Genomic DNA, 25,037 nt, shown 5'->3' with positions numbered 1-25,037 from the left:
AACACTTATCTATATATTAAAATAACACAGAAATTGTGTTATCATTGACAGTACAATAACACATCTGTATAACACTGATAAAGTGTTATGTAAAGTACCCTGACCTACGATAACATAGTCGGTCTTAACACATCAGAAAGTGTTATCGTATGTTTTGATAACACATTTTTGGTGTTATTAAAAGCATTTTTTCTTGTAGTGCATAATCCTTCACTAATTCCAGCCAACGCCTTTGTCTCATGTTCAGATCCTTCTGTGTGAAAAAGTACTTCAAGCTCTCGTGGTCAATGTATATCTCACACTTCTCTCCATAAAGGTAATGCCTCCATACCTGTAATGCAAAAACCACGGCTGCCAACTCTAAATCATGAGTGGTGTATCTCTGTTCATATTCTTTTAACTTGCGTGAAGCATAAGCAATCACCTTCCCCAACAGCATAAGAACACAACCCAAACCTTGATGTGAGGCATCACAGTAAATCACAAACTTCTCTTGATCTGTTGGAAGACTCAGAAATGGAGCTATAATCAACCTCTGCTTTAGTTCTTGAAAGCTGTTCTCACACTTGTTTGGCCACACAAACTTCTGATTCTTGCATGTCAGTTTAGTCAATGAAGTGGAAATCTTTGAGAACCCTTCCATGAAACGCCTGTAATAACCTGCTAACCCAAGAAAACTTCTAACCTCTGAAGCATTCTTTGGCCTTGGCCAATCTATGACTACCTCAATCTTGGTTGGGTCCACCTTGATCCCCTCCTTACTGACAATGAGTCCAAGGAAAGTTACCTGAGATAACCAGAATTCACATTTCTTGAAATTTGCAAGCAATATGTGTTCCCTCAGTCTCTGTAGAACAAACCTCAAATGTTGTTCATGTTTTGACTCTTACTGAGAATAAACCAAAATATCATCAATGAAGATGATCACAAACTAGTCCAAATAATCCTTGAACACTCTGTTCATCAAATCAATAAAAGCAGCTGGGGCATTAGTCAATCCAAAGGACATGACTAAGATCTCATAATGCCCATATCTGGTGCGAAAGGAAATTTTCAGTGCATCTCCCTCCTTGACCCTCAGCTGATGATAACCAGATCGAAAGTCTATCTTTGAGAATACCATTTTACCCTGCAACTAGTCAAACAGATCATCTATCCTTGGTAGAGGATACTTGTTCTTGATTGTTAACTTATTCAATTCTCTGTAGTCAATACACATTCTTAGAGAACCATCCTTCTTCTTTACAAACAGGACTAATGCACCCCATGGTGAGAAACTAGGTCTAATAAAACCCAAGTCTAACAACTCTTGCACTTGTGTCTTTAGTTCTTTCAATTCTTCTAGGGCCATTCTGTAAGGTTCCCTAGACATTGGCTCCATTCCTGGTGCAAGTTCAATTACAAATTCAATCTCTCTGTATGGCAGCAACCTTAGTAAATCCTCTGGAAACACATCCAGAAACTCACAGACCAATCTAGTCTCCTCTGGTCCCACTAGCACGACCTGAGTGGTATCTACCACACTGGCTAAGAATCATATTCAACCACATTGCAATAGATCTCTAGCCCTCAATACAGATATCATCGGTACACGGGGTCCATGCACAGTGCCAACAAATACAAAAGGATCCTCACGTTCAGGCTCAAAGGTTATCATCTTCCTCCTGCAATCTATGGTTGCCCCATACTTCACTAACCAGTCCATGCCCAAAATCATATCAAAGTTGGTCATAACCAACTCTATCAAATCAACTAACAACTCTCTGCCCTCCACTATCATTGGCAATGATCTGACCCATCTCCTAGATACTACTAACTCTCTAGTGGGTAATAAGGTCCCGAACCCCACAACATAATAATCACACGGTCTACACAATCTATCAATGATTCTACTAGCAACAAAAGAATGTGTAGCACCAGAATCAATCAAAATAGTATAAGGGGTTCCAACACTAAAAAGCTAACCTGTAACTACTGAGGGACAAGCCTCAACTTCTGCTTGAGTCAACGCGAACACTCAAACTGGAGTCAAGTTGTCCGCCTTTCATGGTTCTTCCTTTCTTGCCTCCGGGCGACCTTCTTTAGGCGTCCCACTATCCCGCATAAAAAGTAGGCCTTTGCTCGACACTCTCCTATGTGACGCCTCTTACATCTGGCGCACTTCGGAAAAATCCTCCCACCCTCACTGTCGCCACTAGGTCTCTTGTTAGGGCCTGGAGCATGAAAGGCATCAGGAGCCTTCCTTTTTTGATAACTGCCCACCCCTACCTAAACTTATAAATGGAGGTCCTGCCCTCCTAGTATCTCTCCTGGCCGCATTGTCACACCAAATTTTGTTCTCTGCGCTCTCAACGGTGAGCGCCTTCTCAACAACTTGTGCATAAGTAGTCATTCCTAGCATAGTGGTAATACGAACATCCTGGGCTATCATAGGTTGTAGCCCTTGGAGAAACCTCTCCCTTCTGGTCCCATCAGTGGGCACCAGTTCCCTGGAAAACTTTGCCAATCTGTCAAATTTCAGGGTATATTCAGTCATTGATGAGTTGCCCTAAAGTAATATGCTGAACTCTTCAACCTTCACCGCCCTGATGGCATCATTGTAATACTTCTCATTAAACAGAGTTCGAAACTCTTCCCAATGCAGGGCATTAACATTTATGGTCTGGGATATCACTTCCCACCAAATTCGGGCATCCTCCCGAAACATATACGTGGCACATGCCACCCTCTCATTACCAGACACCCTCATAAAGTCTAGGGTGGTGGTAACCATACTCATCCATTGCTTAGCCTTAGTCGGATCTGCACAACACTAAAAATCCGGAGGGTGCTGCTTCCTGAACCTTTCATAAAGAGGTTCCCATTTATTTCCAGCCTCTGGCGGCTGCTCAACTATTGGCACCATCACAGGTGGTGCTTTTGGTAGAATGTTCCCTGCAGGAGCCTGTTGTTGTCTCAAGAGGCGGATTTCTTCTTCCTGCGTCAATACCCTTGCATACAAATCAACAAGCAACTGTTGCCAGTTCTCAGAAGCTGGCTGAGGGGTCTGACCCAGGTCATTATCCTGACCCTGTCTATCATTCTGGCCCTGATCTACCTAGCCAGTTGATGATTCAATCTTCCTTGGAAGCATACTTCCAAGCTTATACCTTGCTACAATAATCGATTCGGCCAGTATGGTATTGATAACTAAACCTTTTGCCGCCTCACGGTCCAAGATCAGGCATATAACCATTCACATTCAACAGTCATGCTAATAAGCATGTCGATTCATATGCAAATCTAGTGCTAATAAACACTTCTTGATATTCATAGCAACTAACAATGATAATAAGCATTTTTTGGCGTGTATGTATCTACAACAATGCTAAGGAATGTGTCCTGACCTACATGTCCAAAGAGCACTCAACATGCTTTATCAATAATCACATGCATAATAATAATCATGTGCATTTATAGGGGCCAATGCCCAATCAAAACCATATTCAGTATTCGGGCAAAGACCTAATCACATATGTCACATAATGGGTGCAATTTTCTTACTTGAGGTCCGAGTATAATGTAAAATAAGAACGACCCTCGAGCACGATCCTGATTCTGAGCCCCTAGCGAAAACCTAGTCACAACCAAGTATAGAATCTCATCAACAATGAGAAAATAAAGGCTTTCGGATTGAGTCCTAGCCTTTGGGATGTCGAATTCTACTAAACTGGGTAGTAGGATTGACCCCAAGCCCTTAGGTTTGAGTTCCCACACTCAAAACCTTCCTAAGGACAACTTTCCCCTTAAGCGCTACGTCCCCACAACCCTGAGCCACGACCCGCATTCAGATAGAGGCCCCTGCCCTTTCTGCCTGCGTCTCATGCCACAGCCCGCCTACCAGGCGCTGCGGCCCTAAGGCCCGTCAACCTTTCTTCTTCGTTATGCTTGGGCCGAGGCGCCCAAGAACAAGGCTGCGACCCGTTCTGGAACTTAGCCAAAACCTTCATTTTTCCCATTTCAAAACACTCCACAAACCTATCCAAACATATCCAAATCCCCAAAATAAAGTTCCCAATCATCTCAATGGCCCAAAACCATCAAAACCCAAGCTTCAAATAACTAAAAAGCTACAGACAAGAAGCTGAGGGGTTGGGTTGCTCCCTTCCATGGCGAAGAGGAAGAAGCCGATTCGTAAGCCTGATATTCTTACTGATGATCGGCCTGAGTTTGTTCAACAGAAGGTTGGGCTCGGATTAGAGGGAGGTGATGTTGCCGATCTCGAGCAGGGCAAGGAAGTGCCTAGGTCTGGGTTTGTGCAGGATGGTTCGATGGATCGACAGGGTAAGGAATCCCAACCTTCTGAGGAGGTGGATGATGGATTGGGTGCCGAGAAGGGCAATGTCACTTGGGCGGATAGGAGTGAAGAAAATGACAGGGTCACGGAAGGGGATTTCCAGTCTGAATCACAACTTCACTGGCAACAATTCTGTTCGAACACGCTTTCTTTTTCTGAACCAAAACTAGAATTCACTGAACCTCTCTATAGGAATGGGCAGAAACTGGCTCAAGTGGATGTTGAAGAGGTGAGGATTCAGTCCGCGAATTGGAGCTCTGCTGTGGTTTGTATGGTTCTTGGAGCAAATCCTCCAATGGCAGTGTTTGAAGGCTTCATCCAGAGGGTTTGGGATCATCTAGGGATAGCCCAAATCTCTAGGATGACTTTGGGGCTTACTTTGGTGAAGTTCAATGATGAAGCAACAAGAGACCATGTTCTTGAGAATGGTGTTCTTCAATTTGATAGGAAACCCATCATTATGAGGCCATGGACAACAGATCTTAGTGCGATTCGCATGATTCGCTTGGTTCCGCTGTGGATTCGGCTTCATGATCTTGGTTTGCAATATTGGGGGAGTAAGTGTATCAGTGCTTTGGTTAGCACGTTTGGCAAACCTCTTTTAATAGATAAATTTACCAAGGAGCGCTCTCGTGTTCAGTTTGCGAGGGTGTTGGTAGAGATGGAAATTACAGATAATCCTCCCCGTAGCTTTCAATTTATCAATGAACATGGTCAGGTGGTTGAACAAGGAATAGAGTATGAGTGGTTACCTACAAAGTGTAAGAGCTACTTTGGTTTTGGGCATACCACGGCAGAGTGTCGAAATGACCAAAAGGCAGTTTGGGTGGAGAAAAAAGATCATTCTAATGTTGAGAAACCTTTGGTTAATCAAGATTGTTCAGAGGGAGCTAAGGAAGGGATTACTGGTGAGACAGAGGAGGGGTCTAAACATACTGAAGATCTAGAGACAGGCGAGGGTGATATGACTCTATCAGTAAAGACTAATTCTGGGCTGGTTATGGAGAGGAACAAGGAAGTGAATTGGCAAACTCCTAGGCGTGTTATCTCTCAGAGACAGGGTCACGTTGCTGGTAGTACCTCAATGTGGCTACTGCGGTTCAAAAACAGAAAAACCAATTTGGTGTTCTGCAGGAGCAGGAACGGGGTAGTAAGGTTGGGCATCTTGATGACAATTCCTCTAATGGATAAGTGCTCTATTTTGAGTTGGAATGTTAGGGGACTGAATAGGGTGAATAAACAGTGTTCAGTCCAAGAAGTTTTTAGGAAGAATAAGATTGGTGTTAGTGGTTTAATGGAAACTAAATTACGTGGGAATAAACTTGATGAATTCATGGAACATAAATTCCCTAACTGGGATTTTTACTCTAGTCCATTAACTGAGGGTAGACTGTTAATTCTCTGGCGGAAAGGGATAGCTAATTTGAGCATTTTGGAAGACTCTCCTCAGCTGGTTCATTGCCAGATTAATTGGGTTGGTGACCAAGATATTTTCTTTGTCACTTTTGTGTATGGGTTCAATTCAGTGGAAAATAGAAGGAGCCTTTGGCGAGACTTAACTCGCATTTTGCTTTCAGTCAAAGCTTGGATGGTTCTAGGGGATTTTAATGCTCCTTTTTCAGGAGGAGATAGGTCTGGAGGAAGTCCTATAACTAGTTCTGAATTGGCTGATCCTATTGAATGGAAGATTAATGCTAAAACTGAAGCTATTAAGAGCATGGGATCTTTTTTCACTTGGGCAAATAACCAAGTAGGCTTAGCAAGGATCTATTCTAAAATTTATCATGCTTTTATTAATGAGGAGTGGCTGGACATGTTCCCTCAGTGTTTGGCTGTGTTTCAATGGGAGGTGGTGTCAGATCATTGCTCTTGCTTAGTTTCTAACTTCCCTTTGAAGTTTATGGGGACTAAGTTGTTCAGATTTTTTAATTTCTGGACTAATCACCCTGATTTCAACCAATTGGTTTTGAAGAGCTGGAGAGCCCCTGTTAATGCTGCTGGTTTAAGGGCAATTTTTACCAGGTTAATTCGGCTGAAGCACCAGCTTAAGAAGCTTAATAGGGACTGTTGTGGAGATGTTGGTTCTGGTTACCAGTTGGCTCTGGAAGCTTTTCAAACAGCCCAGTTAAAATCTCAAGAGAATCCTCAAGACTTTCAGTTGCAAGAGGTGGTCAAGGATAGGGCTTCCAAGTTTCACTATCAAGAACATATTTATCATAGCTTCCTTGTCCAGCGAAGTAAAATCAACTGGATTAGGAAAGGAGATGTGAATTCATCTTTCTTTCATGCCTTTTTGGAGAAGAGGAAAGCTGACAATTCCATAGTATCTTATATAAATGAGCATGGCATGCTGATAGATGATATTAAGGAGGTGGTGGACCATTTTGTTGAACATTTCAAGAACCATCTTGGCAGTTTAAGCACGGCTACAGGGACAGTGAATCTGAACTGTATAGCTTCAGGCACTAAGCTTTCAGTGGAGCAACAACTCTATCTCCTTAAACCTTTCTCTGTTAAGGAAATAATAGCTGCTATGTTTAGTATCCCAAGTATTAAATCTCCTGGTCCTGATGGTTATGGTTCCGGCTTCTTTAAGTCTATGTGGAAGGATATTGGTCAGGATATTTGCTCAGCAATTATTCATGTTTTTTCTACTGGTCAGTTTTCTAAGGAGCGTCATGAAACAACTTTATCCCTGATTCCTAAAGTCTCTAATCCAGCTAGGGCTTCCGATTTCAGACCTATTGCGTGTTGCTCGACCTTGTATAAGGTCATGGCTAAGCTGTTATTTTCTCGGTTGGCAGTGGTGCTTCCCTATCTCATTCAATCTAACCAAGGTGCGTTTGTTCGAGGTAGATCTATTGCTCACAATATCATGATTCTTCAGGATTTAATTAAGAATTATGGTAGAGCTCTTACTTCTCTTCACTGTGCGATCAAAATTGATCTTAGCAAGGCATATGATACGGTAGATTGGTATTTTTTGGAAAATCTCTTGAAGGCCTACTGTTTTCCAATGAAGTTTATTGGCTGGGTAATGAGTTGCATCAGGAGTACTTCTTATTCTTTATTGATTAATGGTCGGGTTCAAAGTAGTTTCAAGGGGGAAAAAGGTCTGCGTCAAGGGGATCCGATGTCCCCTATTCTCTTTGTTCTTATTATGGAATACATGACCAGATGTTTGCAACTGGATGCCAGATCTCCATCATTTCGGTTTCATCCTATGTGTAAGAGCCTGAAACTCATAAACTTGTGTTTTGCAGATGATGTAATTCTGTTTTGCAAAGGCTCAAGTGCGGTTGTTAATATTCTTAAGGACTCTCTTAGGAAATTTAGTGAAGCATCTGGGTTGTCTATTAATACCAAGAAGTCTCAGATCTATTTTGGAGGGGTTTCTGCAGATGTTAAGACTGAGATATTACAGGTGCTTCAACTTCCAGCAGGGTCATTTCCTCTTCATTATCTTGGGGTGCCTTTGAGGCCTACCAAATGGAAGCATGTGGACTGTGAAATTATAATCCAAAAGATGAGAACTAAGCTTTTTTCCTGGTCTAGTAAACACCTATCTTATGCTGGCCGCTTACTGCTCATACAATCTGTTCTATTTGGTTTGAGAAACTACTGGATGTCAGTGTTCATTTTACCTCAAAGCATAATAAAGGAGGTTGAGAAGCTATGTAGACAGTTCCTGTGGGGGGCCTCTGGAACTCCTAGTAAGCTACATTTAGCTTCTTGGCATCAAGTTTGCATGCCTAAGGCTTATGGAGGGCTTGGGCTAAGGGATGGAGCTAGCTGGAATAGAGCACTTCTCGCAAAGTATGTTTGGGCTGTCTTAACTAAACAAGACTCTCTTTGGGTTAAATGGATTCAACATGTGTATCTAAAGGGGGCTAACTTTTAAGACTATGTTATGAAGCAAGACAGTAGCTGGTATTGGCGTAAACTTTGCCATCTCAGGAAGAGATTCAATGAAGGTGAAGTCTTGGCTGTTGGTAGTTCTGGGATTTTCAGGCCATCTAAGCTGTATAACAGCTCCCTAAACCAGCATCTTGTAGCCTATAAAAATGCAGTCTGGTGTCGTACTACTCTCCCTAAAAACAGGTTTCTATTATGGATGGTGGTTAAATCTTTCCTCCTAACTAGAGACAACTTGGCCAAGTGTTCCATTCCTCTCGAGAGCTCTCTCTGCCCGGTTTGTGAAGACCAGTGGGAGAGCCATGACCATTTGTTTTTTGATTGCTGCTTTTCCAAGAAAATCGTGTCCTGCATTTTTTCTTGGGTTGGTTTTCGCGCCTGGGCCACCAGATTCTCGGACTGGACTTTGAGGCTCAATTTTGGGCATAATGATAGTATGAGCATGGTTATTAATATGATCCTTGCAGCTGTGATTTACCAAATTTGGAGAAATAGAAACAGATGCATTTATGATGGTTTTTCTCTAACAGCAAACTGTATAGCTAAGGATATAATTTCCTTAGTTCAAGTTAGATTAGTCAATGTTAATAGTAGGAAGGCTCTTCCTCATATCAAGCTTTTATTAAGGAAGCTTTCTTGTATGTAATTGAGGTTGTAGCTGGTTGGTGTTCTCTGGTTTTTTGGGCAGATTGCTCTTGAATGTATTTGCTTGTTTGTTCAATGAAGGTTATTTCTTCTTGACCAAAAAAAAAAAAAACTCAAAAGCTCATCAAAACATAGAATCCAATTCAAAACATAAGAAACTTTAGGAGAGAAAAACTCAGAAACTCAAAGCTTATATTACCTCTGATTATATCATTTCTTACTAAATCCTCTGGTTAATATGCTTCCAATCTTTCCTGGAATTACTATGACTCGATCCTTGCTTGAATCCGAGTTCTAAAACTTGAGTTTTCTTTGAAAATGCAATGAATGGTAAAAAGGAATAACGGAAAAGAGAGAAAAAGTATTTTGAACGTGTTTTCTTTCTGATAGGTTACTTCAAGCTTAAGTAACCTCAAGTAAATCCCAATGCTCGGGGTCCCAAAAACACCCCCGAGGGTAAAATAGTCAAAATTTCCAGAATTTCCTCCCGATCTCACTAACCCCCAATTTATCATCAAATAATCATTCCCATTACCCAATATCCCGGTAATGTACTAAATACCCAATATACCCCTTGACTCACACTGAGTCAAATATTGATCCTGTTGTGACTTTCTCACTAGCTTGCTCCCTGGGATCGCCTCGTGCCGAGTAACCCAAATATATCTACAAAAATTGTCCTTCTAATAAGAAATGGGACCACATGTTTAATTAATACACCTAAACATGTATATCAAGTCATATAATAATATAACTCACATAATCACATATTTACGCACATATAAAACACATAAACATGTAATTTCCATAATTTTCCATCTTGGCCCCCTAATCAAGGCTCTAAGCCTTATTAGCTAATTTGGGATGTTACATAAATCCCCCATAACCTTACATCATGCTAAAAATGCAGGGGATAGGGTAAGTCCTGAGCATGTCTGGGCTTCTCCCTTGATTCTTCTGTGTGGCCTAACCGCGGATCGACACTGGACTAGGGAAGAGTTCCAGGATTACCAAGACCTCATAGATGTCTATCTCTGCCATCCGAGGGGGAAATCACCTCCTCGGGGCTCTGTGTCCCTTGACCCTCTAGCTGGTTTAATCAACATGGTACCAACCTAAACCGTGAGAGGGGGATACAAAGTAGGCAACTCAACTGCTTGCACTGAGAGATAATTGATGATGGGGCTTCCAAGAAGCCTTTATTGCTATTTTATTTTGGCTGCTCAATAATTTGTGCTAACTGTTTCCTTGCAGAACACTTGGGGCTTGCTGATATCATTCATTCAGCTCTTTGCCTGGGAGCACCTCTGAGTTCCTCCACCACTGGAGGACAGCTGCGACCTCGGAAGGATCCAGATATGTCCCCACCGGCGAAGAGGCAAAGAACTTCCACACCTCCCACAAGAGTTTCAAGGGAGGAGTGATTCCAACCCTAGAGGTCTCATCCTTCCCCATGGCTAGGGAGGAGATGCTGGACTCAGACCCATAAGAGTTAGCATCTCGCCTCCAATTCTTGGTGTAGCCCGAGAGGTGTGAAGGGGAACTGTTGGAGCGCTACCAGGCCATTCTCCAACATTTTGATGCCCGCATGGAGCAGGGCAACAGACTCCTCCATGACACTGTGGACGTCCTACATCAGTTGAAGCCTCTGAGAGAGTGACCTATCATGCCCCAAATAGGTTGGGTTGAGCTGGAGACCCTTTTTGTCTGCCAAGCTTGGGGAAGTCGTAGCCTCGCTTGTAGCTAAACTTTTCCAAGGGGCTAAGTCCACCATGTGTGAGCTGACTACTCGTAGCTTTGCCCAGCTAGGTGACAGTAACGAGGCTTCTCTCGTTGCCTTATGTCGCTATGTTATTGTCCGGGTACGTCATCACCTTCTTGGGTCTTTACTCGACTTGAAATATAATGGGTATTTTCTAAATTTCTTTTTTGTACAGACTGCCTTGGCTTGCCAAGGTTTGGGAGATATAATGATGGAGAAGTCCTTCAAACTTCAGTAGGCCCAGGATCGGATTGCGGTCCATAAGGAAAGGGTTCGCATCCCTCTGGAAGAGCTTACTCATCTGTAGGCTGCCTTGGAGACTGTGTAAAAACGTACTCGGGAGCTCAAGGAAGCAGCCTCAAAGACTGTTGAGGAGCTCAGAGTAGTTAATGAGGAGGCCCGTAAAGCCAAGGAGGATGCTACCAAGGCCGCAGTGGAGGCTGCTCGGGCAGACAAAGGGATCCTCCAGGTGCAGGAGCAGCTGAAGGAAGCCAATGACCAAGCTGATCTTACCGAGGTCAAGGCCATCTAGGATATGGAAATGAACAAGACCTCTCAGTACTAGGTGGAAAAGATGAAGAAAGAAGTCGAGAACATTGCTAAAGATGCCTTTTTGTAGCCTAGTTCCATAACCAGGAAATGAATTTGGACTTCATAGGGGAAGCCGCCAAGTACAAGCTTCTTTTCGAAGAGGGCTTGCGAGTGATGCAAGCTGCAATGCTTGCCAATACCGCAGCTCGTGTAGCTGGGAAAGCTTTGGAGATAGACCCTATCATTGTTCTTGTTGAGGAGGTCCCGAGAGGTGGCCAAGAGTAAAACTTTAATTGTTTTATCCTTGGGCTTGTGTGCCCTTTCTTTTGTTCTTGTTCTGGGGCAAAAACAAATTTAACCTTGAGTTCCTGAGCACCTTTATGTGTAAATTTCCACATCGTACTGCTCTTATGCATGTTGTTTCTCTTTTTAAACCTGTTTATCCAATTGCTACATGTCCTTATTTCGAGAATTGCCCTTACTGTAACTGAACGTGATTAGATACCACAAAAATTTTGTTGGCCCTTGCTCTTTAAACAAGATCACCCTAAGAAAAACAATCTGGTGCTTTACCATTGGGTGTAGGACACCAGGTCCTCGACAATAGCTTAAGCATGGTGCCAAGTTAGAGTTCTTAGAGTTTCCACGAGTTCTCCCTCTCGGGGCTCGTTAGGTCGATCAATCTTAAAATCCCTTAACCTTATTATTACCCACTAGGTCCACTAGGTTGTTCTCCTTGGCCACAGACACCCTTACCCGCCGAGTAGCCACTACTCGGGGCTTGCCAAATGGACCTGGGGAAGCACTACTTGTCCATGGGCTCTAAGTCCCTAGGATGGAGTTTGGGAGTTTGAGTTTCATTGTTGGGAAAATTATTTGCTATGCAAGTGCACGTATCGCAATTTAGTAATAATCTTGGTAAAACCAAGTATCGTCCTCTAGGACTGAATCATCAATTAGCAATCAATTAATCTTTTTGTTTCTATTTGGTCAATTAAACTTTGATTCTTGTAAAAAGGCAGAAGAAAATATAAATTGCAGAAAAATTAATTAAGAACTCAATAAAAATAATAAGTAATAGCAAAGCCTTGAATTTAAATAATGAGAGTAATTAGGGCATTTAATCCCATCAACTATCCTCCCTATTAATCCCTAATACAAATTACCAATTTCTTCTTCTTTCTTCCTATTTCAATTAACGAGTTGACAAAAGCAGTTTATAATTGTACTATGAATTATAAACTCAACCTAAGTGAAAATTTCCTATATTTCTATGGTAAATTTAACCACAAAGATTGCAATAATCAAATCAACTCAAAGAAAGTTATATAATTAATCTAGGTACTCTCGTTCCAGATTAAAATTGTGTCCTAAACAACCAAAGCAAATTCAAATTGCACTTCTTAGATTTTGATTAAAAAACATAAAGACAATGACTATAGATGGCCAATTAATAATCAATCAACAAGCACAAATTGCAAGAATTGAAAAGAAGATGATGAAGGAATGATAATTGCATTAGTTCATAATATGGATTCAAGCGATTCAATTACCAGCCCTAAACAGACTATTAGTTCATAATCGTCATTCTAAACACAAAGAAATTCATAAACAAACATAAAAAATAGATGAATAACAAACAATTGAGAATCCTCCTTGAGTGTTCTCCAAGCTTTTCAGCCAACCAAACTGTCACTCTCTATTCCTCTCTTCGTCCTCTCAGTTTCCTATTTTTCCCCTTTATAAATCCTATTTTTTTTCTTTTTGAAAAGAGGTGGGCCGCGACCCTACTTACACCAGGCCGCGGCTCGTGTCCTAATTTCCTGAGAATTTACACCTCTATGCCGCAACCCTCCAAAGCCATGCCGCGGCCCGTGTCTTTGTTTCCCTGGGAATTAGCTCTACCAAGCTGTGACCCAAGTCTAGACTCTGAAACAATGCTACTGTGAAGAGGCTGGCTGCAGCTCCAAATTGCTCAAGCCGCGACCCTTAAGGAATTCTTCAATTCATGCATTTTTAAACCCAAAAAATCACCAATGCCTTCAAATCATGCCGAGATCCATCCTCTATTGAAAACAACATCGAAAATTGGGATTTTCTTCTCTTTTTGAACCAATTTCATCCAAGTATTCAAATTTGCCTTTTTATTCACTAAAACTGTAAAACAAACAAACAAAAGCGTAAAACCGCACTAAATGATATAAAAACAACATAAAAGACTACCTAAAACACCACCTAACCATGACATAAACTAGACTCAACAGTCATACTTAGGAATCCTTAGCCCATTCACTATTTAAACTAGGCTTCGCTCGTTGAGAATGAGTCGTTTCTCCTTTGGCTCTTTTCCTTAGGAGATATTAGGGTTTTGTAATTTTAAGAGTTTTATAAGTTTTTTATTCAGGACCTTTGACACTAGGCTTTCTTTTCTTTCGATAAGCCTAGCTTCCTAGGTCATGTTCCTGATTTACAATGCTTAGTGAGGTTGCCGTACCATGCCCCCCAAGTGATCGAAGACTTAGTCTGTGTTCACTTGTCCAAGCCATCAGGCACATACTCTTCGATCATTGGTATAAAAAATATTAAATAAATAATTAAATACGAGCAAACGCAACATAATTTTACATGGATTTCATTAGTTGTGCCCAAACGCAACATAATGATTACAAAATTTAGACTACTACATTGCTTATAATAGTGGTAGTACCAGCGAAGATGCTCGGCATTCCAAGCATGTGGCATTAACTCCCCACTTAGTCGGGCTAGCTTGTATGTTCCTAGACATACGACGCTCTCGGCTTGATATGGACCTTCCCAGTTTGGGCCTAGTACTAGGATCTTGGGTTGCTAAGAAGACCCTTCGCAACCCCAAGTGTTCGACACCAAACTTCCTATCTTTACTTTGAATTGAAGTATCTAGCCTCCTTTTGTTGGTAGGTCACAAAACGAAGCTGCGAAGCTTCTCGGAGCACCTCCACAAGGTCTAGAGACTCTCGTAGCAATTCATGATTGGTGGTTGGGTCGTATGTATCTCGTGGAGGCGTAGAGATAACTGCTTCAACTGGTAGCATGGCCTCATAGACATAGGCCATGGAGAAAAAAAATGGCCAATAGAAGTCCTGGCAGTGGTGCGATAACTCCACAATGCCTTAGGCAGTTCTTCAGGCCAGATGCTCTTCGCTTATTCTAACCTCTTCTTTAAAGTGCCTTAAGCATCTTGTTGACTGCTTCCACTTGTCCATTTGCCTATGGATGGGCCACGAAGGAGAAGCTCTTCATTATCCCATGCCTTTGACAAAAGTCGGCGAATATTTCGCTGTTGAACTGAAGGTCGTTGTTGGACACTATCTTTCTTGGGAGTTCGTAACAGAAAACTATGTTTTTTATGACAAAGTCCAACGCCTTTGTAACATCCGAAATTTCCTAATAAGGCTTAGGGTCTTGATTAAGGGGACATGATGGAAAATTATGGAAATTATGTGATTATATGATAATTATGTGTATCATTATGTTATTATGTGAGTTATATTATAATATGACTTGATATGCATGTTTAGGTGTATTAAATATGCATGTGGGCCTATTTCTGTTTAATTGGGAAATTGTTGTAATTTGGCCCATTATGGGTATATTTGGCATATATGTGATATATGTGTGTGGGACCACATTATTATGTGGATATATATTTGGGTTACTCGGCACGAGACGATCCTAGGGAACAAGCTAGTGAGAAATTCACAACGGGATCAACACTTGACTCAGAGTGAGTCAAGGGGAATATTAGGTATTTATCACATTACCAGGATATTGGGTAATGGGAATGATTTGATGATATATAGGGAGTTAGTGAGATTAGAAGGGAATTCTGGGAATTTTGACTATTTTACCCTAGGGCCATTTTTGGGACCTCGAGCATTAGGATTTGCTTGAGGTTACTTAAGCTTGAAGTATCCTGTCAGAAATGTAAAAGGAACATTGAGTACATTCTCTCTCTTTCGTTATCCCGTTTTGACCCGTTAGCATTTTCGAAGGAAACTCGAGTTTTAGGACTCAGGTTTGAGGTTGGGTCACAACCTGTGTGAACCCAGAACTAGGAGAGGTTCTGCCTGTGGGGTGCGCTGCAACTCTAGGGGGTAAGTCGCAGCCTACGCCCTAAAACCCAAGCAGAGGGTTGTCTGTCTCGGAGGCACACCGTGACCCTCAGGGCCAAGTCGTGGCCCGCCTGTGAACTTTTGGCCAGGTTGGGTTTTTAGTCGTGGGAACTTAAACCTAAGGGCTCGGGATCGATCCTACTACCCGGTTTGGTAGGATTTGACGTCCCGGAGGCTAGGACTCAGTTCAGAAGCCTTTATTTACTCATTTTTATGGGATTCTATATTATGGTTGTGACTAGGTGATCACTAGGGGTTCAGTATCAGGATTGTGCTCGAGGGTCATTTATTGGTAACCTATGCTTGGACCAAAGGTAAGAAAACTGCACCCAGTATGTGATTCATGTGATTATGGCATGGCATGAATGTTGAATATGGAATTGATCAGAGCTTGAGTCTCTGTAAAAGTGCATGATTATGATTATGCTTGTCATTATCGATTAAGCATGTTGAATACCTTATATCTGGATATTTGACATATGATATATGTCTTTATGCATTACCTCATGGAAGAAGCACTGACTTATCAGTCAAGAGCGACAATAGTGCTGAGTGCTGGTCGTAAAGCTCTGACTTATCAGTAATGAGCGACAAATATTGTTGAGTGCTGGTCGAAGAGCATTGACTTATCAGTAACGACAATAGTGCTGAGCGCTGGTCGTAAATCTCTGACTTATCAGTCATGAGCGGCAATAATGCTGAGTGCTGGTCGAAGAACATTAACTTATCAGTCAAGAGCGACAATAGTGCTGAGTGCTGGTTGTAAAACTCTGACTTATCAGTCATGAGCGACAATAGTGCTAAGTGCTGGTCGAAGAGCATTGACTCAATCAAGAGCGGTAATATTGTTGAGTGCTGGTCGTAAAGCTCTGACTTATCAGTCATGAGTGGCAATAGTGTTGACTGCTGGTCAAAGAGCATTGACTTATTAGTCAAGAGCACCAATAGCATTGTGCACTGGTTCAATTGGTTAGGCTAACCAGAAGCATTAGGTACGCTTTTACAAAGGATATGGCTAAGAGACCTGAGGTGACTTAATAGTCACATATCCTAGCATTGACTTATTAGTCAAGATCGGCAATAGCATTGAGCACTGGTCAAAAGGCACTGACTTATTAGTCAAGGACGGCATTAGCATGGTGAGTGTTGGTCGAAAGGTACTGACTTATTAGTCAAGGATGACAATAACACTCTGAATGCTGGTCGTAAGGCATTGACTTATTAGTCAAGCAGGGCAATAGAGCGCTAAGCCCTGGTCTAGATGATCTAGCCTAACCAGAAGTGTATCATACACTTGCATGATCTATTGATCGAAGAGAACCTAGCGCCGAGTACGCTAGATTAGCTTGAAAGCTGGTTACACAGAGGACAAGGCACAGAGGCCCAGGGTGACTTATTAGTCCCATATCCTAGGGCGTCGAGCCAAAATGACTTCATAATCATTTATTTGTACTAGCCTACATGCATGAGTATGGTTATTACTACTTGGCATGCTTATTATGATTTGGTGACATGTTATTAACTCCTTATGAGCATGTTTAAGTTTTCTTGATGAGCCTCGGCTCACGGGTGCTATGTGGTGCAGGTAAAGATAAAAGAAAGCTGGACTATCCTTGAGTTGGAGATCTTAGGTGACGATGTGTACATATGCGACTGCTCGACCACCACGGCCGAGGGTTTAAAGAACTAGGGTCAAACCCTATTTTTCCTCTTAGGTCGGCAGGTTGTAACTCTTTTATTGTAATTAACCTTTCAAATGTATTTTGGGATCCCATGTATACGGTAAACGTTTTAGTGAAACGTTTGTATCCTTGACCAAAAATTTTAACCCTAAACCGTTAATCACATTTAGCTACACGATTATGGCCAAATGACTCGTTTAGCGAGTTTAGAACTATTTATAATACACAGTGTAATGGTCCCTGGGTAGTAGGGCGTTACAACCTTCTTGGAAGTTATTGTAGTGAGAGGCTCGGCCTTGACCCACTTCGTAAAGTAGTAAATCGTGATGATAACATACTTCACTCCCCCCTTTCAAGTGGGAAAGGACCCGATAAGGTCAATCCCCTAGATAGCAAAGGGCTAAGGACTTGTAATCTAGGTAAGCTCGTTTGGAGGAGCTCGGGGTATGGTGGCATAATGTTGGCACTTATCACACCTCTTAACGTAGTCCACAAAATCTTTATTCATGGTAGGCGAAAAGTAGCCTTGTCTAAGAATCTTCTTGGCGAGCACTGCCCCCAGTGTGGTGCCTGCAAAAGTCCTCATGCACCTCTCGGGAATAAGGCTTGCTTCCTGATGTGACACACAACGCAGTAGAGGTAAGAAATATCCTTGCCTGTACTACTTTCTGTCCATGATTATATATCATGGAGCCTGATACAACGACTTTCAAGCTGTTCTCTTATCTGCTGGCAGATCTCCAAAAACAAGATATTTGACTATTGGTTCCATCCAACGGTCCTATTGCTACATAGAGTCTACCTTTTCGGGCGCCGAGATTCTTGGGGCCGACAAGTAATCGATTAAGACCACGTTGATCAGTTCAGCATCTTTAATGGTAGCAAGCTTGGCTAGAGCATCTATGTTGGAATTTTGCTCTATTGGGACTTATTGGATGGTAAACTTAAAGTTGTGAAGAATTTCTTGAGCTTTCACCAGGTATGTGGCCATTTTTTATTCTTCGGGCCTAATACTCCCCAAGCACCTGGTTTACCACAAGATAGGAGTTGCTAAAGAACTCGAGGTCTTCTGCCTTGAGCTCCAAGGCTACTCAGAGCCCGGCAATAAGTGGTTCATATTCTGCTTCATTGTTTGAGGCATCGAAGCCAAACCTTAGGGCGCTGTGAACGTGATGACCCTCTAGGGATACTAGAATAGGTCTAGATCATGCGCCATTCTCAATGGAGGAGCCATCAACATAAAGCTTCCACGTGGGCCCGACAGCAGGGTTGTCTCCAATACTCTCTGTGCTTGGCCTTTTATTGTTGTTCTTGGGTGGTAAGTTATATCAAATTGGCGCAGCTCAACCACCCACTTGAGGAGTCTTCTGGAGGATTCGGGACTCTAGAGGACCTGCCTCAATGGATGATTGGAAAGGATCCAGATCGGATGCGCCTCGAAATACAGTCTTAGCTTCCGAGAAGCCACCAGTAGGCAAAATGTCAACTTTTCCATCATTGGGTATCTGGACTCTGTACCTAAGAGTCTTTTGCTTATATAGTAAACAGGGTGTTGGACACGCCCTTATTCCTGCAGTAAAGCTACACTAATGGCCCCTTCCGACACTGCCATATAGAGGAAGAAAGGTTCCTCATCAACAGGTTTGGACAAAATGGGAGGATTGGCCATGTGCGTCTTCAGCTGCAGGAAGGAATTTTTGCATTCCTCCGTCCATTCAAACCTTTGACCTCCATGGAGGGTAATAAAGAATGTAATGCACTTATTGGTTACCTTGGACACGAATCGACTCAGAGCAACATCCTTCTGTTTCCTAGGAGAAGGCATTTCGTCCAAAGCCTTTATCATTTTGGGATTGGCCTCAATTCCTCAGGCGCTAATGATAAATCCCATAAATACCCAAGGCCACACCAAATGTACACTTTTGGGGATTCAACTTCATCTTAAACCAACGAAGCGCCGAAAAAACCTCCGCTAAATCTTTCACGTGGTCGAGAGCTGTTCTTGACTTTACCAACATGTCGCCTATGTAGACCTCCATATTTTGACCAAGCTGATTTTTAAACATGCAGTTCACCAATCATTGATAGGTGGCACCATCATTTTTTAACCCAAAGGGCATAACCTTGTAACAATACACCCATTTATTGGCGTGAAAACTGGTTTGTTCCTGGTTCGCGACATGCATGAAGAGTAAGAGTCCATAAAGGACAAGAGCTCATACCTGGATGTAGCATCAACCATTTGGTCAATATTAGGTAAGGTAAAATAATCTTTTGGACACACTTTGTTCAAGTCTGAGAAGTCTATGCAAGTTCTCAAGGTGTCGTTAGGCTTGCGCACTAAGACTGGATTCGACAACCACTTCAGATATTGGGCCTCCCGAATGAACCCATTGGAAATAAGCTTGTCTACTTCTACCTTCAGTGCCTCTGCTCGGGTAGTTCTTAGCATTCTTCGCTTTTGTTGAACCGGGGTGACACTCGGATTTACGTTTAAATTATGGAACATGATGTTTGGATCAATGCTAGTCATGTCGGAATGTGTCCAAGTAAAGACATCCAAATTTTCTCTAAGAAAAATTACCAGGGATTCTCGAACTTATGTTGCCAAATTCTTTCCCACCTTTTCCTTTCTATCGAGGTTTGAGGGGTCAAGAATAACCTCTTAAGCTTCTTCCATAGGCTCAATGGCCCTATCCTGCTGAACACGTGGATCCAACTCCTCAGACCCTGACTGCTCTCAGACAACCTGGATTTCCACATCCTCGGGTGCCGTCTCTTCTACCACCATGAAGGGGTGTTTGAGTGACACGTTTTAGCACTGGTGAACTTCTTTCTGGTCTCCTCATATGGTTCTTATTCCTGGCTCAGTGGAAACTTCATGCACAAATGGCATATTGATGTGACTGCTCCGAACTCCACTAAGGTCGGGCACCCCAGGATGGTGTTGTAGGCGGAAGAGCAGTCTACCACAACAAAATTACAGTATTTGAAAGCTTGGCGAGGGACTTCCCTGAGGGTCACAGATAACTTAATCTTCCCCATCAAAATGAGGGTTTCCCCCAAGAACCCATATAATTTGGAGGTACGCAGGGACAAGTCTCCAATTGTTAACCCAATCTTCTCGAAGGCTGACCTGAACAAGTTATTCATTGAACTTCCCTTGTCCACCAAGATCCGAGCAACCATCTTGTTAGAAATCTGGATCTCTATGATTAAGGGATCATGGTGGGGGAAGTGCACTCTTTGAGTGTCGTCCTCGGAGAAGGAGATGACTTGGCCCATTATTCGCGGCATCTGCACGAGAAATTGGGACAGTGCAAATACTTGATCGTGAAAATATGTACACAAGTGCACACAATCGATTCAAGTAATATAGATAGTAAATAAAGTATTGTTCCCACATGGACTATCAACCAATTACCAATAAATGCTTTTAAATTTGTAGTGCACCAAATTTTTTTTTTAGTTATTAAAATTTTGTGTTTTATTTTATTTAAGTGTTAAGTCTGGTGAATTGTTTTATTTAAATGTTTGTTTATTTTATTTAATTGTTAGAATTGTTGGTAGAATTTTTGTGAAATTAATTGTTAAATGATATGTAATTTTTTTTAAATGTGATTATGTGAGATTTGGTTGAATGCACTAAGGTGCATGGTGGGTAGTGATGCACCCTAGTGATTTAGTGTGTGCAAGTGCATGGTAGGATGATGCACATGTGTAGAATTTTATACACATTTTTTATAGTTTCCTTATATTAGATTTAATTGATTATTATTATTAAAAAATAAAATAAAATAAAAAGAAAGGGAAGTGATGGTGGACATGTAGCATAGTGGGAATGATATTGGATTTTCCCATATTTTCTTTAAGAAAATAAATTAAATTTGAGGATAATAGTTATTTTGGGTAAGGTGTGATCATGTTCCTATTATCTATCAATTTTAATAAAATCAAATAAATAAAAAATTAATGGGAGATAATAGAAATAGGAAACTTACCTTTTTCTTTTAATTGGGTCATTACGGGAGAATTTGGATAAAGGGGAATGGAAGAGGGGAAGAGAATTATGCTCATTCAACCCCACGGCTAGAGAGAGAGAGAGAGAGAGAGGCGTGAAAGAGAGAGAAGGAGGAAGAAAAGAAGGAGAAGGAGAAGAAGGAGAGGGTTTCAAAAACCCTAAGTATGTTCTAATCTATTAGTGTTTTAAATATTTGAACAAGAGTCTTCTCCTCTTATCTAATCTAAGAATATTTTGTGGTTTCTTTCTTTGGTTGTATGGTGTTCGAAAATCCCCTATAGGTGACAAGGTTTTTCTTGCTAGAGTAATCTTGATTCAACTATAAAGAGAGGTAATGGTTTTTCTTAACCTATATTGGTTTGATGAGTCTATCCTTGGTGTTTATTTTGTGGTGTTTAATGGTTTGGTCAATATAGGTTGGTGATGAGGGGGTTATGTTTGGTTTTATTTCTCATGAAAAGTATATGGTTTGTTAAAAAGACTCATGGGAATGATTGAGAGATTATGTGTGTTGATGAGATTTATGTGAAGGTTGTATTTTATGTTTATGTTGCTATGATCACTTTAAAACCATTGATTTATGTAAGAATATGCAACGATGATGATAGATGCTTGCTAGGTTTCATGTGAAGATAGATGAGAATTTTGTGATATTTTGTGGTGAATCTTGGGTGTTTCGGCCTAAGGGTGAAGTTCAATCATGATTGTTTTCCTTGTATGTTTTAAAATAATTGTGATTTTAGAAACATAATAGGATGTATATGATATTATGTATCAATAAATTATAGTATGCATGAAAAATGATAGGAACATGTTAGATTTAATATAAAGGCATATATGAATATTGGTGTTTATGCTATTAATGCATGTTGTTATTATTATTTTGTTGGGTTGCATGTATGAACTCATTGGAAATAGAATAAGGTATTGTAAGGTTGTAAATGAGTATGTAATAGTTATTTTCTTTGAATTATTTGTATATTAAAAGCATGTTAGAATTTGTGATTAATCGTGTTAATTAAACATGTATGACTTTGTATGAAATTTTGTGAGGCATGAGGTAAAAGACAAGATTCATGATGATTTATGCTTGCTGATTTTTGTAATCAATTGGTGAAAAGAATGATGAAATAATGATATGCATGCATAAGTGATGTCTTTAATGATATGTTGATTTTATGAGAATAAAAGGGTGTTATTTCACACTTAAAATGATATTTTTGCACAAATAATTACCTACATATTTTTTTTTATATTTTTGAGAAAAATATGAGTTTTTTTTTTTAAAATAAAAATGGTGATTTAAGGATATATTTGGTTGCTGGAATTTTAGAAAAAAAAATGTAAAAGTTGTGTTTTAAATAAAATGATTTTGTGTGTATGTTGTAATAAATCAATACCCTAACCCATGAAATTATTTAAAGTGATGTTTTTAATATAACTATGAGTGTCCATTTTGATAGTTATGATTTTCTTTATTTCAATTAAGAAAAAGTTTAAAAAAATTATTTGATTATCACATATGAATTTATGTTACATAAAATTAAGTCTTAAAATAATTCAAGCAAAATATATTTTTCCCACACCTAAAATTTATATTTTTCTCACATCAATTATGTAATTCTAATAATTTAAATTAAAATTGTTATTTTTTAAGGAAACATGATAATTATAAGTATTTTAAATAATTTCAACCCTTTGTTATTTCTATGTAATTTGAAAATAATAAATTGATTTATTATATTTTTTTTAAATGGCTAAATAAATTATTTTTATAAAATAAAAATAATGTCTTGAGAGATTTAATCAACCTAGTAATTTTACGAAGATAAATAATGGTAAACAAAGCATGTTACAAGTTTATTATTTTGAAAACGATAGAAGTAAGATGCGTAGAATTATCGTTTTGAATGCTACGTTTATGCAACGTTTCCACGTCACCACAAGAAATATGATCTTTACCTACACTTTTGTTACCTACGTATATTTATTGGTAGGTGAATATATGTTTTACCCACCAATATTTATTGACAAATAATATTGGTAGGTGATTGTTTGATAATTTCAAAATATTTAAGAAAATATGATTACCTACCTATACTAATGGTAGGTAATATCCTTTACCTACAAATATTTTGGAGGGAAATATTTTAACAAATCCCGCTCAAATTTCCCTTTATATTTTTCATTTATTTATTTTTTTTGTTTTTTTTAAATGAGATTAAGTGAATTAAAAATGTCTAATGTATAAAAATTGTGTAATATGTATTTTCCATGTATAGATAATATAATTTGTTGACCCTGATTTTGGTCAACGACACGGAGTCTAGGAAACGAAAAGAAAACGATATAGAACTTGAAAATAATCTAATGGAAAGATAAAGAACACAGGGATTTATAGTGATTCGGCCCCAGTAATTGGTAATGACCTACTTTCACTTGGTACTATTATTAATATTGAACTCCCAAGGTGTGATCAAAGAACGAGGGTTCCTGAGTGTCACGGACCTTAGAAGAATAAAACAATACAATGATGGATAATAGTAATGTAATTCTCTAAGAAAAAAGATCGATCCACTTCCTTGAGCTATCTCTTGTGTATTTATAGGCTCAGGAAGGGTTACATGAATTAGGAAATAATATCTATCCTTAATGATCGGATCTGCAGGTCATAATTAAGAGATTTTCTCGGATATCCTCACAACTGTACAGATCTTTATATAAATGAGCGAACATACGACCAGGCTGGTCATATATAGAATTTGATCTCTTTGTGTAAAAATAATGCTGGTCGATAGGCGAGCCGTATCTCTGCTATGTGTCCGCCACGTGTCAAAAATCCTTTCCACGTCATCAGCAACTGATTTATGGATAAACATAATTATTTTAACCTTATAACTTATTTTATTATGTTAGAATATTATTAATAAAAATTAAGAAAATGTTTTTTTTATATAAGTTTAGGGTTAAACTTAACCCAAATCCCCAGCCACCATTTAATTTATGTTGTTCTTCGTCTCTCTCTCTTGCCCTCCATTCTCTCAGATCTCTCATTCTCTCTCCATGTCCGAGTATCACCTCTCTAACCCTAATAAACCTCACGCCACCCCTATCTTCAAACCATGGCTGAGCAGACGATACCCAAGTGCCTTTGTATCATGTGCCTTCATCTCTGTTCTTGAACCCAGTCCCGAGACCTAGCATCTCCAATCTCTCAACTCATGTGTCTTCATCTCTGTTCTTGAACCCAGTCCCTTCATTGACATTTGTTCTTGAACCCATATGTTTTTCCGTGCTGAAAGAAGAAGACCTTTTTCTCAGTTTTTGGACTGAGACACCCTCGATTTCAGATGCATTCTTGAACCCATATGCTTCGTCTCTATTCTTGATCTTGGACGCATTCTTCATTGATCTTTGAACTTGAATACAGATGCCTCTTCTTCAATCTTGAATCTCGACTGCCGCCGTCCATGTTCGAAGCCACCGTGTCTGTGAGTAAGCCACCACCATATGCCTTCTTCATTAAGGTTGTTATTGTTTCTTTTTTTGGTCATAAATTTTTTTCTATTTATTGTATGTAATATGTACAGTTTGTCATATTTGTGTTTGGATTGCTTGCTTTAGAGGGTTATAGGTTTTCAGATTGTTTGGAGGCTTTGGATATTTCGGAATGCCTGGTGGAATTGAGGTTTCCAAATTGATTATTTTTGAGGTATTTTTGTATGATCACAATGACTAAATCCCCAATATTCTGAAGAATTAATGATGTTCATTATTTTGAGGCATTTTTCTTTCAATGTTTGTGTACTGCCATGTTCTTTGGATTTGTGGTTATCAGATTGAATACTTTGAATATTTTTCTGATATTGATATTAGATTTAGGAGTTTTTTGTTCTGCCATATTTGTTGTATTCAGATTTATATTGCTTTGAGACTTTAGGTACCCTACTTTTGATATTGGTTTTATAGGGTACATTTGAGTTACTTTTATCTG

At 40.0% G+C, this 25,037-nt stretch overlaps 1 protein-coding gene across 1 annotated transcript; it reads left to right on the top strand.

Moving 5' to 3' along the window:
* The first annotated feature begins 4,148 nt into the window (after positions 1-4,148).
* LOC133806230 (uncharacterized) lies at positions 4,149-24,744 on the top strand. The gene is made up of 4 exons (XM_062244354.1): positions 4,149-8,152; positions 8,294-8,437; positions 24,474-24,570; positions 24,634-24,744. The coding sequence occupies exons 1-4, from the start codon at positions 4,149-4,151 to the stop codon at positions 24,742-24,744; spliced, it is 4,356 nt and encodes a 1,451-aa protein (XP_062100338.1).
* Positions 24,745-25,037: the final 293 nt, after the last annotated feature.

Source organism: Humulus lupulus, chromosome X, assembly GCF_963169125.1.
Source record: "Humulus lupulus chromosome X, drHumLupu1.1, whole genome shotgun sequence".
NCBI classification, from domain to species: Eukaryota; Viridiplantae; Streptophyta; class Magnoliopsida; order Rosales; family Cannabaceae; genus Humulus; species Humulus lupulus.
Note: the sequence above shows the minus strand (reverse complement) of the source record. Positions and strands in the feature narration are given on the sequence as shown.

Bases quoted from the DNA above. Each gene is read 5' to 3' on its own strand.
- LOC133806230 (XM_062244354.1), top strand. From the start codon at position 4,149: ATGGCGAAGAGGAAGAAGCCGATTCGTAAGCCTGATATTCTTACTGAT. The intron at 8,153-8,293 runs GTATGTTTGGGC...TTGCCATCTCAG, and splicing joins AATAGAGCACTTCTCGCAAA to GAAGAGATTCAATGAAGGTG. The intron at 24,571-24,633 runs GTTGTTATTGTT...TAATATGTACAG, and splicing joins CATATGCCTTCTTCATTAAG to TTTGTCATATTTGTGTTTGG.